The sequence below is a fragment of the Gymnoscopelus microlampas genome (assembly GCF_963454915.1).
Source record: "Gymnoscopelus microlampas genome assembly, chromosome: 10".
Lineage (NCBI taxonomy): Eukaryota > Metazoa > Chordata > Actinopteri > Myctophiformes > Myctophidae > Gymnoscopelus > Gymnoscopelus microlampas.
In genome coordinates, this window is record NC_139947.1 from 27,597,620 (window position 1) to 27,616,201 (window position 18,582).

The following is an 18,582-nucleotide window of genomic DNA, read 5'->3' on the forward strand; positions in this document are numbered from 1 at the left end:
ATGACAGAAAATTACCAAAGTCAACCACTTCAGTAGAACTGAAGTTGAGCAAGACCCTGCTCGGGAACAGATGTGGGATGGTACATGGCAGATCGTTGTCTCTGTGTTTAATTAAACACGTGTAGTTTTTAAAATTTAAACCTGAGTCACATAATAAAACAATTCTAATGTTAACGAGGGTTTGGAACCATTTCACCATTAGTACTTGCACACAAGCTGCATGCGGCTTGTTCTTTAGGTTGTTTTTTTTGCAGCTGCCACTCAGGCAGTCTGCCACTGTGCTTAAGCAATAACAGAGGTTTCACTTCCCCACAAGGGAAAGTGAAATTGTGGGAAAAGGAAATAGAGAAGGGCACATTTTTTATAATTTCATCGTATATGCTTCATATCCATTCTTTTCCTGTGACACTCGGAATTTAATTATTCCAATTACTTGTAAAAATGCTTTAAATTGGCTATCCGGTCAAAATAATTACTTCATACTTTTCAACAGATGTGTTGTTCAGTCAATGCACTACAGCACACAAACAGGGAATCTAGTGTAAATGACCCTGGCCAGTGAAAGTGACAGTTTGGCATCAACAACCAGATAGAAATCATATAAACATTCAGGCATTTAAATACTTAAATGAAATATTAAACTAAAGTTAAATTAGGTTGATTTCATTTCAAAATCATCTATCCACCGATGCTTGGCGTTATAAATATAAATTGTCCACTTTTGCATGTCAGGGATGTATGCTACGCTAAGTTATATGAAACTTTCACTCATCTTGCTGTCATAGAATCGCAGGTTATCTAACGACAGGGCCATTCTCATTCTGGTCCAGAACAGAGGTTGGGCCCTGGGGTTTCTGGGCCAGGACAGCACTGACTTTCTGCACAGCCGCTTCCTCAGTTGAAGGTACTTCATCTTGGGAAATGTCTCGTCCAGCAGAACCAGTACTGCCACGTCCATCTTGTTAAAGAAAAAAAAGAAGAAGAAGAAAAAAAGGGCAGGATAAATGCCAACAACTCTACAAGCATGCGTATGTGGATTTGCTCAACAATATAAGGAATAAAGGAGTGGTTCTCAACCATGTTCATGTCAAGGATCCCCACAATGATATGTTTTTGGCTGCAGACCCTATCCAAAAAGATTTTGTGCCAGGGATCCCACCATAAAAGAAGACTTTAATGCAGGGGTCTTCAACAGGGGGTCCGGGACCCCTAGGGGGTCCTCCGAGTTACTACAGGGGGTCCCCCAAATCTTTGTGTGACAAGATTTTTTTTTTTTTACATTAACCACTTGAATCCTAGTATCCCTTTACTGAGGAGAACTTTAGCCGATTGAATCCTAGTATCCCTTTTCTGAGGAGAACTTTAGCCGATCTACAATCTAAAATAGCCGATCTACAAGCTCACAACGCCTCGCAGCGCGAGGCGTTGTGAGCTTGTAGATCTGCTATTTTTGGAGTTATAGGTGCGTAGAGGGAAAAAAGAGCAGCAAAAGTTTATCTGACTGAAACACAATTTTATACAATATAGAGGGGGTCCCTGCTTCATCTCTCTCTCAGCTAGGGGGTCCTTGGCCTGAAAATGTTGAAGACCCATGCTTTAATGACTCCCTCTGGGGTTCCCCAGACCCCACTTGGAGAACCACTGGAATATAGAATAGTAAAATCTCCTTTATTTACAAACCTTCTCATCCAGAAGCCTCTGCTGAACCATGAAGAAAGCCTGGCGTATCACACCATTCACTGCTTCACCGCCATGTGCATTACTCCCTCCGCTGGAAAGCACAAACACTGTCTTCACACTGCTATACACCGCATTGTGGAGGTTCTCAATACAGGAAACCCCTGGTATCCAGTCCCTTTCTTCCAGACAGAGGCAGAATCTCCTATGACCTGCAGTCTCCATTTGGACGATAAACTCATTATAAACCCAGTCCCTCACAGCTGGGTTCTCTGTGTCAAACATAATGAAGGCATCGTATTGTTTCTGAAGGTCACTTCCAGGCAGCTGGGAGTAGCCTTTATATCCTGCCCACAGCACCTGTAAGCCATACCATAGATCCCAGCCATAGAGGTGCTTCAACAGGGGGAGAACCGTACATGTCACAGCCAAGAAAGACGTGAAGAGGAACGCAATGCTGCCGTAGATCTCTTGGCAGGAGCGGTGGTCGATGGACAGGACGCTGCTTCTCTGCATGGATTCTGGGAACTCACAGAGGACTTTTGTAGTGAGATAGGGAATGTCTACAGGACTGGACCACAGGAAGTCTGCTAAACTGGAAGCATCACAGTTACATTCAAATGGGTTGGCATGCAGGGCGAGCTTCTGAAGGGCACTGCCATTTCTCAACAAGGAGGGAAGCACCTGCTGGTCCAGCTGTTTGATACGGTTGTGGCTGATGTAGAGAGAATGCAGGGTTTTGGCCTTGCTGAAGAAGTCATCAGGGAGAGTGCTAATATAATTGTGACTGAGGTCCAGGAGAGTAAAATCTGGTCCAAATTCTAATTGGTCCAGATTTGCATTAGGCAAATGATCAAGGTAGTTTCCACTGAGGTTGAGGTGGCGCAGTTTGCTGAGTACTGTGATACCCTGCCAGTGGAAAAATCTCAATTTGTTGTTGCTGATGCTGAGTGTCTGAATGCTTTTCGGTAGGTTACAGACCACCTCTTCTGAGACGGAGCTAAGCTCATTCTGAGATATGTCCAGGTAGATTAAGCTAACAAGGTTTTGGAAGAAATGAATGTACTCCTTGTTGCCAGGGCCCCACATGAGGTTGAGGTGATTGCCAGAGAAGAAGAGGTACTTCAGAGAGTCGCTGCTTATATTTTGATTTATTCTTACTCCAATGCCATTGTTTGCCAGGCTTAGGACTTCCAGGTGAGAGAGAGTTTGGAGGAACCTAAAGCTATGACCCATGCCCCTCATTTGGAAGTGGAAGTCATTGTTACTGAGGTCCAGTACCTTTAGAGTAGTGTGGAGCTCATAGAAAGCGTCAGGGTAGTAAAGGTCAATTCTATTATAGGCCATATCAAGATAAACCAAGTTTTTCATGTTACTAAATGGACCTGTCCGCAATGCTTGGCTCATGTAATTGTAGGACAGATCTAAGCAAACAGCATTTTCCATACCCACAAATACAGCTTGGTTAAGGTAAAGAATGTCATTTTGAGAGAGGTCATAATATGTCAAATTATACGGGCATTTGAAGTCCCAAATAGTTTTGTGCAACACACGGTCACTGTTACACAGTACATTAGTTTCAGTTGGTTCCCACGTGTCAGTTTTGGTTTCCTTTCGATCTATAAGAATTAGGGGAGGGTCAGTGAAATCACGAAATGTATAAAGGTTCTGATTTTGAGGGCTCAGCTGTGATGAACGTTTAGATGACAGATAGGAATGTGGGTGGAAGGTCAGTATGTTCTGGGAGAGGTCAACTTTGGTAAGGGCAGGCAGCTTTCTCAAAGCGCTCATGTTAATAGAGTTGATGAAGTTCATTCGCAGCTCCAGTAACTTTAAGTTTCGGAGCTTGGACAGAACTTCTAGGCTTTGCCTTGAGAGCGCGAGGAAAAAGTTCCCAGTGAGGAGGAGAGATCTAAGCTCAGAGAGGTTTCCAAGATGTCCCGATAGTTTTAGGTCTTTGAGTTTCATATTTGGTTTATAGTTGTAATTAAGGCTAATCCAAGTCAGGCCCTTGAGCTCAGAGAAGAAGGTACCATTTCCAATAGCATCAATTAGGAAGTTGTCAGAGAGGTCCAATCTCTTTAACTTTTTCAAAGGTTTAAAGAGGCCTTCTGGAAATGTGTTCAGTGAGTTTCCTCTCAAACTTAGGTATTCAATAGAGCTGTTCGTAATATTGAGAGAGTTTGGGTGGAGTTTGAGGGCGTCATGATTTGGGCAGGGAATGCATATCCTGGCAGCATGGTCACAACGCTGGCAATTCCATTCTAAAATTAGACTTTTAAGACATGTGAGGTTGGCAAAAGCACCATCCAAGATCTCAGTGATGGTATTCTCTCTTAAATCCAGTGTCATCAGCGATGGTGGCAGCCCTGTAGGGACTGATGTCAAATTATTGTATCCTAGAGTAAGATTTTGGAGTTCAGTAAGCTCCCTAAAAACATCCTTGTGGATGTGAAAAGACTGATTACAAGGGTTTGCATAAAAGCAGTTCATGGTAAGAAAGAGCTGCTGTAGATGTGGCGTGTTAAAAGGGTGTTCTATATTGAAGATGTGGTTCTTCTCCAGATCCAAAGTTTTTAGGCTTTTGGGTAACCAGGGTAGAGAAGTGAGGCTGTTTCCTGACAGATTGAGAGACTCGAGCTTGTCCAGGCCCTTGAAGGCATCATGGTGGATGTCCATTTTGCAATAGCTATTGTCCGAAGTTCGCAAGCCAACTGGCATGCAGTTCCACATTATCTTCAAAATCGTAAGGTTTGGGACACCTGAGAAAGCATTCCGACCAACTTTCGTGATCCTTGTCTGACCTAAGTTCAATGACACGACAGTGTTAGACAGTGTTACATTCCTTATGTGAGGAATGTTAATGAGCGGACGGTGTGAACAGTCTACTGTAGTCAAGTTAACATCACTGTCACAAGGGAAAAATCTGGGATTTCTTGCTCCCACAAATGATGGCAGTTGACAAAGTATGAATATGACATTTTGCCACATGATCTGAAAATAAATTGGAGAAGACTTTAGACCTAATTACAATTAGCCATTTATTAACATAGTAAGTAATGTAGTCATTGCAATAGTATTATAATGCAATTATATATAAAACTTATTGTATGGAACAGTTTTTTCAATCAGGTATGCCTGTATTGTACTATAGACAATTATTATCTCACTCTACAGGCAGCGATATATATTATATTTCCACAAAATTACTTGTCAATCTTTCTTGATTTCATTAGAAGTTGTTATACAATGCAGTTTTAACATGTATAATGTCTTGAAATACAAGAATGTTACATATACATTTTCCCCAAGACATTTAGTATTTAAAACGTATGATGATCCATACTAAAGTGACTAAATACATGTCAAATCAGAACCACCAAGAGCTGATTTCCTATATAAAAAAAGATAGAATGACGAACTATTGTACTTACTAGATAAGGTACCTGACTACTACTCTTCAACAATTGCATTGAGGAGCCAGCAGAAATGTGCAGTAATCCAGTTGAGGACAAACTGTGATAAGCTATTGCAGTCAGATTCTAAATAGATCTACTTGAATAACTAAAAGGTGTCCAGCACAATGGGACAGGCCACCTTTATGGAGAAGTGAAACCATCAAATCGTACATCCAGATGTTCAGGTGCTGTCGGTGCTATCACCCTCGCTCTGCTGTTACCGGCCTGAAGGACGCTGTTAATGGTACTGTGCTCCGTTCTTCCATGTCGTGAGTCATGACAAAATCTTGAAACTTGAATATTCAAATGCTCTTCCAACCAGTAATATTCAAGATATGATAGGGTGCCTGCCTTAAAGTTACTGATGTGGAAAAAGTGTATCCTGACCTGACCAAACTCCTCTAAATATGCAAATAGCAGCATCAACCTCTTCTGTTGTGTTTTTCTTTTTTTTTTCTTTACTTCTGATCTTTGACTCAAATGTGAAAAAGGTAGGCACAATAAGCCATTGGCTTCAGCCTACACCGTTTTGGTCTGTTACACTGATTTATATGATATGAAATGAATACATTGTATATTTGTTTAAATGACCAAAATAATCTACTACTACTACTAGAGTGGTCATTCTGACAATCTGACCTGAAGCTTGTCACGGCCCAGCTCAGGAACAGATGTGGAGAAGGTAGGCTCTCAGATCTTCTGCTATGTAGCCTCGGGAACCCAAGCCTATTTTCTTTTGTTTCATCTGTGAAACAAAAAGAGACTAGGGACTACATTGTGACAGAGACTAGGTCACTACACTTACAAACACATGGCCAAAAGAAGAATTCTACTCCGATTCCACCCTAGCTTTCCCCCTACCCTGACTATAAATATACAGCTCATTTTCATTGACAACATCAATAACTTTTACTAATATTATTACTTTCCTTACAGCAAAAACAGCAATAATACTACAGTTATTAATCCAAGTAACTTTGAGATAATAAGTTACAATAAACAACATTTGTTTTTGACCAAGATAGACTATTATAGGTCTATAATTCATACTCCATCGTAGGGGATTCTCACATGCGAAAAAAAGTTCATATCTACAAGCTATCAACACATTGTGATGCAATGCCTTGTTGGCTGGTAGAAATGATGATGTAACATGTTAGGTGTAGGTCAGGGCTGGTCCGTGGGTCAAAAAGATTAGGGTGGCGGATCATGATGGAGAAGGCTTTTGGGTAGCAAAAGTAACATAATAATATAACTTAGTAACTAGTTACTCTTCATACCAAGTAATAAGTAAAGTAATGGTATTACTTCTTAAATAAATTATAATGAACCAACTTATTACTCTGCCTTAGTAACTTGCCCAAAAGTAACTAAATACATTTACTCGAGTACAGCACTTAAGTACAATTTTGAGGTATTTTGTACTTTACTTGAATATCTACAATTTCCAATACTTTTACTTCTACTCCCGCACCCGCTGGCTGGATGTAATAGCCCAGGACCTAAAGGCTTGTGATGTGACTCTGGAACAAGCTCAACACCTTGCCCACGACAGACCCAGATGGAGAAACCTGGTTGCTACGATTGGCTCTACGTGCCTTAGATGACAGCCCCGCTGCCTCATCTATAAGAAGTGCAAGAGGACTAAGTAAGTAACATCTCAAGAGAAAAATATTGTACTTTTACTCCACTACAATTATTTGAAAACTTACTAGTAACTTTGTAGATTTTGATGACTATTACAAAACATACATTATCCACTTCAGCCCTATGTACATTTCGGACATTTGAAAATAGCCGATCTACAAGCTCACAATGTGTTATGCGATGTGACGCATTGTGAGCTTGCAGATCTACTATTTTCTAAAGAAAACTTGAAAACTTGAAATGGGACATTCTGCATAATGATTACTTTTACTTGTAGTACTTTAAGTACATTTTAATGCCAATACTTTTGTATTTTTTTTACTCAAGTACATTTTGAATTCCGGACTTTTACTTGTAACAGAGTATTTCTATATTGCAATATTAATACTTTTACTTAAGTAAAACATTTGAGTACTTTTTGTACGAGTGCTTGTGCCCTTTGTTCTTGCCACAGACAGTCTGCCACTGCGCTGTTGAGCAATGACTGAGATTTCACTTCCCCACAAGGGGAAGTGAAACTGTGAGATTCTGTGACACATTAGTAGAGATGGATATTTATTTTCTAATACAATTTCATCACATAATACGTCCATTATCTTCTAGCGTTACTCCTATGGAATTACATTAGTTCAACTAAATATATAGGCATATTTGATTGTAATTTTATTTAAAATGTTCACAAATTACCATTTTACAAAAAACTATACATAACTCGACGACAACATTTAACCATATTACAAACAAACTAAGAGACATACATAAATCATCATCTTCCACATTATACCTGTAGCCACCATAATCATAAAACCTTTCTAGATGAGACTATATAATTTTCAACAGATGCGTTGTTCAGTCAATGCATACACTAGTGTAAATGACCCTGGCCAGTGAAAGTGACAGTTTGGAATCAACAACAACCAGAGAGAAATCATATAAACATTCAGGCATTTAAAAATTCAATTAAATATTAGATTGAATTACAAAGCAGTTATAATTGAGAGTCAGTTAAAATAGGTAAATCACGTTATAAATATAAATTGTCCACTTTTGCATGTCAGGGATGTATGCTAAGCTAAGTTATATGAAACTTTCACTCATCTTGCTGTCATAGAATCGCAGGTTATCTAACGACAGGGCCATTCTCATTCTGGTCCAGAACAGAGGTTGGGCCCTGGGGTTTCTGGGCCAGGACAGCACTGACTTTCTGCACAGCCGCTTCCTCAGTTGAAGGTACTTCATCTTGGGAAATGTCTCGTCCAGCAGAACCAGTACTGCCACGTCCATCTTGTTAAAAAAAAAAGAAAAAAGAAAAAGGGGGGCATACTGTAGGTGTATTCACTAAAAAAATTAATAAAGCACTGATTCTCAACCATTTTCATGTTAAGGACCCCTAAACTGATATGCATTTGGCTGCAGAAATCGAAAAAATAAAAATAAGATTTGTGTTCAAATGTTTGTTCAGAATTACATTTTCACGTTTTCAAAATTCTTTGAAAATAGCTGATCTACAAGCTCATAACTTTGTATGCTAATAGATTGGCTATTTTGTTGATTTTGATATATTAAAATGTGTATTTCACTATAAAAAACACTTCTGGGATCACTTTAATGTCTACTCGTGCTTTTGTGCGCAGCCCAAACTGTTTTTAAGTTGCTTGGATCAATATTTAGACATTTGATAGTACTGTTATCAGCCACGCCCCCCTCCTATATAGATCCATTGAAAACACACGTTCCTGGTTCTGGTGACTGATTTTGTCCTTGTAATCAGTGAGGGGGCTGTGTGTTTTAAATTACTTTTTGTTTTTTTGTGATTATTTTTGTTAAACATTCATGAAAAACTGAAAAACACAGCCCCCTCACACATTAGAAGGACAATATCAGTCAACAGAAGCAGGGACATGTGTTTTCAATGAGTCTAACATGGTTAAAATGGAGTTTGAACTTCAATGGGTGTATAAACAGTTTAGATGTATTAGATGTATTCAAATATTGAATCAAGCAACTTTAAAACGTTCTGGGGTGCACACAAAAGCCACAGTAGATGTTAAAATAACTCCACAAGTGTTTTAAAGTGAAATAACCCTTTAGCTCATTTTGCTGGGGAGCTCCTGGAAACCGCTCAATGGGCCCTGGGGGTATAAAGAATAGCAAAGTTCATTTATTACAAACCTTCTCATCCAGAAGCCTCTGCTGAACCATGAAGAAAGCCTGGCGTATCACCCCATTCACTGCTTCACCGCCATGTGCATTACTCCCGCCGCTGGAAAGCACAAACACTGTCTTCACACTGCTATACACAGCATTGTGGAGGTTCTCAATACAGGAAACCCCAGGTATCCAGTCCCTTTCTTCCAGACAGAGGCAGAATCTCCTATGACCTACAGTCTCCATTTGGACGATAAACTCGTTATAAACCCAGTCCCTCACAGCTGGGTTCTCGGTGTCAAACATAATGAAGGCATCATATTGTTTCTGAAGGTCACTTCCAGGCAGCTGGGAGTAGCCTTTATATCCTGCCCACAGCACCTGTAAGCCATACCATAGATCCCAGCCATAGAGGTGCTTCAACAGGGGGAAAACCGTACATGTCACAGCCAAGAAGGACGTGAAGAGGAACGCAATGCTGCCGTAGATCTCTTGGCAGGAGCGGTGGTCGATGGACAGGACACTGCTTCTCTGCATGGATTCTGGGAACTCACAGAGGACTTTTGTAGTGAGATAGGGAATGTCTACAGGACTGGACCACAGGAAGTCTGCTAAACTGGAAGCATCACAGTTACATTCAAATGGGTTGGCATGCAGGGCGAGCTTCTGAAGGGCACTGCCATTTCTCAACAAGGAGGGAAGCACCTGCTGGTCTAGCTGTTTGATATAGTTGTGGCTGATATAGAGAGATTGCAGGGTTTTGGCCTTGCTGAAGAAGTCATCAGGGAGAGTGCTAAACTGATTGTGACTGAGGTCCAGGAGAGTAAAATCTGGTCCAAATTCTAATTGGTCCAGATTTGCATTAGGCAAATTATCAAGGTAGTTTCCACTGAGGTTGAGGTGGCGTAGTTTGCTGAGTACTGTGATGTTCCGCCAGGCGAAGTAGCTCAATTTGTTGTTGCTGATGCTGAGTGTCTGAATGCTTTTCGGTAGGTTACAGACCACCTCTTCTGAGACGGAGCTAAGCTCATTCTGAGATATGTCCAGGTAGATTAAGCTAACAAGGTTTTGGAAGAAATGAATGTACTCCTTGTTGCCAGGGCCCCACATGAGGTTGAGGTGATTGCCAGAGAAGTAGAGGTACTTAAGAGAGTCGCTGCTTATATTTTGATTTATTCTTACTCCAATGCCATTGTTTGCCAGGCTTAGGACTTCCAAGTGAGCGAGATTTTGGAGGAACCCAAAGCTATGACCCATGCCCTTTAATTGGAAATGGAAGTCATTGTTACTGAGGTCCAGTACCTTTAGAGTAGTGTGGAGCTCATTGAAAGCGTCAGGGTAGTAAAGGTCGATTCTATTATAGGCCATATTAAGATAAACCAAGTTTTTCATGTTACTAAATGGTCCTTTCCGCAATGCTTGGCTCATGTAATTGTAGGACAGATCTAAACAAACAGCATTTTCCATACCCACAAATACAGCTTTGTTAAGGGAAAGAATGTCATTTTGAGAGAGGTCATAATATGTTAAATTCCTTTGGCAGAAACAGTTTTTGAAGTTCCATATTGTTTTGTGCAACACACTGTCACTGTTACACAGTACATTAGTTTCAGTTGGTTCCCACATGTCACTTTTGGCATCCTTTCGATCCATAGGAATTAGGGGAGGGTCAGTGAAATCACGAAATGTATGCCAATTCTGATTTTGAGAGCTCTGCTGTGATGGATATTTAGAGGACAGATAAGAACAACGTGGGAAGAAGGTCAGTATGTTCTGGGAGAGGTCAACTTTGGTAAGGGCAGGCAGCTGTTTCAAAGCGCTCATGTTAATAGAATTGATGAAGTTCATTCGCAGCTCCAGTGACTCTAGATTTCGAAGCTTGGACAGAACTTCTAGGCTTTGACTTGAAAGTGTGAGGAAAAAGTTCCCACTGAGGAGGAGATATCTAAGCTCAGAGAGGTTTCCAAGATCTTGTGATAATGTTAGTTCTTTTTGTGTTTTATTTGGTTCATAGTTGTAAATAAGGCTAATCCAAGTCAGGTTCTTGAGCTCAGAGAAGAAGGTGCCATTTTCGATGGCATCAATTAGGAAGTTGTCAGAGAGGTCCAATCTTTGTAACCGTTTCAAATGTTTGAAGAGGCCCTCTGGAAATGTGTTCAGTGAGTTTCCTCTCAAACTTAGGTATTCAATAGAGCTGTTCGTAATATTGAGAGAGTTTGGGTGGAGTTTGAGGGCGTCATGATTTGGGCAGGGAATGCATATCCTGGCAGCATGGTCACAACGCTGGCAATTCCATTCTAAAATTAGCCTTTTAACACACGTGAGGTTGGCAAAAGCACCATCCAAGATCTCAGTGATGGTATTCTCTCTTAAATCCAGTGTGATCAGCGATGGTGGCAGCCCTGTAGGGACTGATGTCAAATTGTTGTATCCTAGAGTAAGATTTTGGAGTTCAGTAAGCTCCCTAAAAACATCCTCGTGGATGTGGAAAGACTGATTACAAGGGTTTGCATAAAAGCAGTTCATGGTAAGAAAGAGCTGCTGTAGATGTGGCGTGTTAAAAGGGTGTTCTATATTGAAGATGTGGTTCCTCTCCAGATCCAAAGTTTTTAGGCTTTTGGGTAACCAGGGTAGAGAAGTGAGGCTGTTTCCTGACAGATTGAGAGACTCGAGCTTGTCCAGGCCCTTGAAGGCATCATGGTGGATGTCCATTTTGCAATAGCTATTGTCCGAAGTTCGCAAGCCAACTGGCATGCAGTTCCACATTATCTTCAAAATCGTAAGGTTCGGGACACCTGAGAAAGCATTCCGACCAACTTTCGTGATCTTTGTCTGACCTAAGTTCAATGACACGACAGTGTTAGACAGTGTTACATTCCTTATGTGAGGAATGTTAATGAGCGGACGGTGAGAGCAGTCTACTGTAGTCAAGTTAACATCACTGTCACAAGGGAAAAAGATGGGAAATCTTGCTCCCACAAATGATGGCAGTTGACAAAGTATGAATATGACATTTTGCCACATGATCTGAAAAGAAATTGGACAACACTTTAGATATTAAAAAAATATATAATGTAGGTATTACAATAGTATTATAATGTACTTATATAATTCCTGTTATATTGTATTGTCAGTACAATAAGCATTGTACTTTTGCCTCAATCATGCAGGCCTTTATTATTCATTACATACCACCCTAAATGTCTACATGGAACAATATATTTTCACAGACTTGCCAGTAAATCTTTCTCGACTTCATTAGAAGTTTTTATGCAATGAACTTTTAATGTGTCTTGAAATGCAAGAATGTTGCATTTAACATTTTCCCAGTAAATTTGGTAAATACATTAGAACTAAACATTATAAAATGTGCTCCTCGGAGCACAGGTCTCCGCCAGGTCAGGTAGGTTATTGTGGGCCAGCAATGTTCGGAATTCATAATCAGGATGGAATGTGAATAATCGGACGGATCCGTCTTGATCACTTGCCTATAAAGATAATGTGTACCGATTTTCGTGATGTTTGGAATACATTTGTAGGAGTAATATTTTTTTTTTTAAAGTTTTGCAAAAATCGGCCTCCTGGTGACGCTATGATAGGGCAATGTTAAAAGGGTGGCATTTGTTCCAAAATGTAGTGCGAATGAGCGTGCAAAGTTTCATCGCAATTGGACGCTGCGTTCATGATTTGCGGCATTTTGTTGAAAATGGGCCACTCCCGCAAACTTTAGATGTCAATCTTAGCCAATCAGGATGGAATATGAAAAATCAAACAGATCCGTCCTGATCAATTGACTATAGAGATCATGTGTACCGATTTGCGTTTTTTATAAAATCTGAAGGAGTGATATAAATCATTTTTTTTACATAAGTCGGCCTCCTGGTGGCGCTATAAAAGGCAGATGTGATAAATGCAGGGCAAACGTTTAGGGAGTGCGCATACAAAGTTTTACACAGATCGGAGCAGTTATAGGTAAAAACACGGATCGGCATGTCATAGCGCCATCATAAGGCTGATTTTAACATTTTCAAGCAGAATTTCTTCCTCGGCCTAGTGGGAATGTGCGTGCAATATTTCACGGAAATCGCATGCTGTGTTCATGATTTGAGGCATTTTGTTAAAAACGGAGCACTTCTGCAAACTTTGGAATGCCAATCTTGGCCAATCAGGCTCATATGAAAAATCTGAAAGACCCGTTTCGTTTAATGATTATTAGACATACTGTGTACCGATTGATGTTTGGACAAAATCTGTACTGTAAAAAAAATAAGTTTTGCAAAAATCGTTGTGGCGCTATAACAGGCCCATGCGAAAAACTTGGGGCAGACGTTCTGCTCTGGCATCCAGGGAGTGTGTGTGCAGTTTCGCTGCGATCAAGCCAACGGTGCCAGAGATGAGCTGTTCACAGACGGACACAGACACACAGACGGACATACGGACGGACAGGGTGCAAAACAGTCTCTTTCGGCCTGGCGGAGACCATGATCTAGTGACTAAAGTGACTAAAACAGTGGACTCAGAAGTCAAATCAGAACCACCAAGGGCTGATTCCCTACATAAAAGATAGAATGGTTTACTATTGTACTTACTTTATGAGGTACTGGACTAATCTTCCAGAATTGCATTGAGGAGCCAGCAGAAACGTGCAGTGATCCAGTTGAGGACAGACTGAGGCAAACTATTGCAGCCAGTCAGATTCTAGTCTGCTGAATAACGACAAGGCTCGAGCACAATATGAGCATGGAGAACTGAAACTATCACATCATACATCCTCCAGATGCTGGTCGTGTGATTAAAAATGAAAGCCAGTTCTGTAGAAGTTTCACAAGCAATTACATGTGATCATTTGTCAAATGACCAATTATCCAACCACTTAGCGGCCCCCTCTGTCCTAGCTCTGAGGACCCTCTAGTCTAGGGGTCCCGGACCCCCTGTTGAAGACCCATGTTGCAGAGGGCTTTTTCAGTAACAGGGGTCTCTTTCAGGTCAGGATACCAATACGTCTTTTATTTTAACCAAATAAATATCTGTCACAGCATCCGATTTCATGTTGCATTTTGAAAACCAATGTTATTGGTGCTACTCACTCATGCAAAATGAGTAAAGGTAGGGTAAGTGATTTACTTTGGTTAAAATAAGTGTTACATAGCTCTATATTCTGATAGTACTCATTGCTATAGAGTGTTTGTTCAGTAAAAGGTGTCTCCCATGTCTCTCCAGCTCTTTATTAAACAGAAAATGTATTTTCAGTGCCCTCTCCTGATTGGCTTAAAATTTGTCACCTACCTGAAAATGTACTATATTCTGTTTACTAAAGAGCTGGAGAGACCCCTGTGATCGAACAGATGCTCTGTAGCAATGATTACTATCAGAATATAGTACTTTAAAAGTATCACTTACCCTACCTTTAATAGAGAAAATTGCGGGGAGTAAGCCCAAAAATGACACAAGTACTTTAAGAGAACATAGTTTATTGAATTAACTGTATTGAACCATGACCTTGTCCATTACTGCACTGTCAGAAGGATAATTGAGTATAGAAAAAGAATAGCAAAAACAGTGTCTTAAAAAGATGTATTTCATAGGAAATAACAGAAGTATATTGGTTTTACAGGAAGTGTGTTTTTATGATTAACTTTCTGTGGCTTTGGCTTGAACTTCACACACACTGGGTAAGCACGAGGTCTCTCACATAGCGCCTTGTTGTGTTACCCTGCTATATCAACGGGCCGCTCTAGCACGCTAGCATTTAGCAGGGTGCCATCATCCCTGACACAGGTGCTGAGTCATCCACAGAGCGATGTTCATGAAGCCATCTGACTCGGCGTCCACCTTGGACAGGGAGTGGTTGTTCCCTGGGTACCACAGCAACCTGCACAACACACATGATGCGGTGCATGAGGAAACGGAACACAAAAAGGAGAAAGGCCCGTTTTACACCAGTGGTTCTCACACTTTTTCACGTTAAGGACCGAGGAAATTGATACATATTTGGCCTCGGAGACCCTTCTGAAAGATTGTGCCAGGCAGTGTTGATTTCGTCGTCTAAAACTATGACGAAAAATGTTAGTCGACTACCTTTTTTCACTGACGAAAACGAAATAAAAATGTAACAAAAACTAAGCTACGATGACTAAAACTAAGAGTAAATATATTGACAATTTCGCCAACAAATAAAAACTAGACTAAAATGTTAGTGAGGGACTAGTGGAGAAGAGATCCAGTAGAAGACAAGTCATTTTATGTTTGGTGTTACGCTCTGAAAATAGCAGATCTACAAGCTCACAACGCGTCGCAGCTTGTAGATCGGCTATTTTCAGCTTGCAACCGAGTGTAAAATCAGCCATTTTAGTCGACTAAATCAAATGTAGATTTAGCCGACTGTAATCTTATGATATTTAGTCGACTAAAACAAGACACAAACTAAAACATTTCAGATGAAAAAAAATATGCCTCAAAATAAATGGAATTTGATTCAAAAGACTATGACTAAAACTAAATCAAAATTTGCTGTAAAAATCAACACTAGTGCCAGGGCACCCCAGCAGAGAAGATTTGTGTTAAATCATTTCAAAATAATCTCCCGAATTTCAAACGTTTTCAAGATCTTTCAATGTCTTTCAAAAGTAGCCCGATTTACAGTAGAAGCTCACAATGCTAGCCGAAGTATTAAAAAAAAAAGTGTCAAACTGGTTTTGATGCTATATTAACACATTTTCCTGGGAACCCCCTTAAGGACCCCTGGTCCTTGAGGGGGACCAGGGGGAAGTCCCCCCCAGGGGTCCTTGGGGACCCCTGCGGTCTCCAAGGTCTCCAAGGTCACTTAACAAGGTCTCCAAGGTCTCCTGTCTCCTTTGAGACAGGGTCTCAAAGGACCCTGTCCTATGAGAATCCCTGCGTTCCACCTTACACAACCTACAGTACAACAGTGGTTCCCACCCGTTTGTGCACAAAGCTACACCAATGGGCAAGTCTAAATCTCAAGGCACACCTGCATTCATGGTGAAAATAGACGATCTACATGCTCGGCTATTGTAGCTATTTTAGATTTTTTTAATAATAATAATAATTACATTTTCACTTATAATGACATGCCTTAAGCAGGGACGCCAGCTTGAAAGTGTAATATATCTCTGCTGTCCGGCAGAAACCAGCTAACTCCAAAATGGAGAAGAAAAGGAGTTTTTGTTCATCATTGATAAGAACAGCAGAATGGACCTCCAAGCTCACAATGAGGTTGGAGGTCAAAAGGGGGTGGAGCCAGCTAACTCCACCCCCCTTTGGTGGAGTTATAGCTGATTTAGCAGAAAGTTTGAGGATCCAATGGAGTTAGCCGGTTTTGTCAGAAGCGCTTTTTAATACTTTTCATTGGTTCAATATTGTTTTTACCAACACACAGACGTAAAGGTTGTTCAATAGCACTGATTTATGGAAAAAAATGCATAAGCGTCAAAATGGAGTTAGCTGGTTTCTGCCGGACAGCAACAAATATCTATCAGGTAATGATATAGTAAATTAAAACAATAAAATGCTAACTTTTTTGTATCCAAAGGCACATGTTGACATCGTTTTGAGAACCACTGTCACCTACACCAGTGGTTCTCAAACTTTTTCATGTCAAGGACCCCCAGTTTAACATGCATTAGGGCTACAGACCCCCATTTAATGGCATTTCTATCACTTGGACCGCAATTTATATTGTAAAATCAATGTAAATGTAACTCTGAGAGTGTACAAATGGAACCAAATGGACCCGTTAGGGTCCATTTGGTTCCATTTGTACACTCTCAGAGTTTCCATTTGTACACTCTCAGAGTTTAGGGTCCATTTGGTTCCATTTGTACACTCTCAGAGTTTAGGGTCCATTTGGTTCCATTTGTACACTCTCAGAGTTACAGACCCATAAGGGTCCATTTGGTGCCTAATCTATCATTTAGCTGGGGACCCCCTGGAACTCCCTCAAGGACCCCTGGTGGTCCCCAGACCCCACTTTGAGAACCAATGACCTACTACACAACGCAGCCACTTTGCTACTCACCGCACGGGGACCTGCAGTGCTTTGAGAGCCCTGTAGTACTCAATGCCCTGCTTGTTGGGCACACGCTTGTCCTCTTCCCCCAACATGAGCAGTACTGGAGTCTTCACCTGGGAAACCGAGAGATAAGAGAGAGAGACGGAGGTCATGTTTGATTGCTATGGTGGACGGACATGTATCAGTATGGATGCTTGCGACAAACGTCGTGAACGTGAATCCACACAAACCTGAGCGATGTGTCTAATGGGAGATTTGTGCAGCATCTGTTCCCAGACAGCAGGCTGAGGAAGGCAGTCTGTAGTGTATTCATACCCAGCCTCCACCATACACCTGGAGAAAACCACAGTTACAGGGAATGTAAGTGATATTTTTTTGGTTAAAACAAAAAGGTTTTTGTTGAAAGGTTAAAGGGGCTACACCATGAATTTTAACTTTTTCTTCATTTTTGTGTGTTTTTGGTCTCCCCCACCTCTCTTCTGTTCCAACAAATACCCGACTTTGAGCATGCAGGCTTTCATAGGCTATCTGTGTTTTTTATGTAAATTGGTCTGAAAACAGTCTGTCAGATTTGTTCCCCCTGCCTACGTCACGTCTGGGAACAATTCCTCCCGTTTTTCAGTTCTAACCAAAAAAAAAAAAAGTTTTTATTTTATTTTAATTTTTTAAAAATGTTTTCTTCTTTTTTTTTTTACTTTTTCCACACAGAACCAGGACTTAACATGCATAAAAACTGGCTCAATAGCGCCCCGTGCCAAACAGGACAATGTGGTATTGCAGGTGAAAGTGCTTTATAAGCCAGAGAGAAGTTAGTTGGAATGAGTATATCTGAGGCTTGATTTAGGCTCAAACCTTTTGAAAAACGTTTGAGGGACACAAACAATATGATATTAAATATTATTATTATTTTTTAAATTCATGGTGTAGCTCCTTTAAAGCTCTGTATTCGGGTAGTAATCATTGCTGTAGAGATCTTCTTCAGTAACGAGTGTCTCCCCATCTCTCTAGCTCTTTAGTAAACAGAATAGACTGAACATTAGGGGCGGAAATCGCTACGTACCTGACGATTCAATTCGATTCCGATTCAGAGGGCTACGATTCGATTATATTGCGATTAGCGATGCATTGCGGTTTATTTTACTTCCATTATCTTTTATTGATAATAAAAACTAATGGAAGAGATGTGTGTTACTGTCAGCTGGAAGGTTATATTTGCCAACATCAACAATTGCAGACAACCAACAAGAAAATAAACTCCTTTTGTCCTTTTTTGTAAAATAATACTGACTTATAACAAAGGCTTCTCAATATTCTGATAACCAACCAAAATATGGCTGCTGCTCTGTGCAATTGGCGATATAACGGGGGGAAAAAATCTTTGATTTTTCACATTTATGAATAGATTCATAATTGTCCATATCAGAATCGCGATTAATCTATCAATCGATTTTATTTTCCACCCCTACTGAACATTCTCAGGACGGGTTACCAATTTCATCCAATCAAGAGAGAGAACCCATTTCGTCAGCTTAACCCATTAAGACCTGGAACGTTCCGTGTCATTTTTAGATTTGAGCTGAAAAAACATTATTTTACACTTTGGCTATTCAAAAATAGCAG

General features: G+C 40.5%; 3 protein-coding genes across 4 annotated transcripts in view; all 3 read right to left on the reverse strand.

The window, feature by feature from the left end:
• Window positions 1-751: 751 nt before the first annotated feature.
• LOC311054169 (toll-like receptor 7) lies at window positions 752-4,535 on the reverse strand (the record flags this gene model as incomplete). The annotated part of the gene is made up of 2 exons (XM_084070047.1): window positions 1,681-4,535; window positions 752-958 (listed from the first exon to the last, which is right to left on the reverse strand). Exons 1-2 carry the CDS (start codon window positions 4,408-4,410, stop codon window positions 752-754), a joined length of 2,937 nt encoding a protein of 978 aa, XP_083926173.1. The 5' UTR covers window positions 4,411-4,535.
• A 2,813-nt stretch (window positions 4,536-7,348) lies between these two features.
• On the reverse strand, window positions 7,349-13,652 carry LOC311053893 (toll-like receptor 7). The gene is made up of 3 exons (XM_084069663.1): window positions 13,520-13,652; window positions 8,955-11,957; window positions 7,349-8,066 (listed from the first exon to the last, which is right to left on the reverse strand). Exons 1-3 carry the CDS (start codon window positions 13,553-13,555, stop codon window positions 7,860-7,862), a joined length of 3,246 nt encoding a protein of 1,081 aa, XP_083925789.1. The 5' UTR covers window positions 13,556-13,652; the 3' UTR covers window positions 7,349-7,859.
• Window positions 13,653-14,384: 732 nt separating this feature from the next.
• LOC311052811 (acylamino-acid-releasing enzyme-like) overlaps window positions 14,385-18,582 on the reverse strand; it is a 58,375-nt gene continuing 54,177 nt past the window's right edge. For both annotated transcript variants that reach the window (XM_084068022.1, XM_084068023.1), the window contains 3 exons: window positions 17,193-17,295; window positions 16,969-17,075; window positions 14,385-14,802 (listed from right to left, as the gene is read on the reverse strand). In XM_084068022.1, coding sequence (XP_083924148.1) covers window positions 14,694-14,802; window positions 16,969-17,075; window positions 17,193-17,295 — 319 coding nt within the window. In that variant the 3' untranslated portion in view covers window positions 14,385-14,693. The remainder of the gene's footprint in view (window positions 14,803-16,968; window positions 17,076-17,192; window positions 17,296-18,582) is intronic.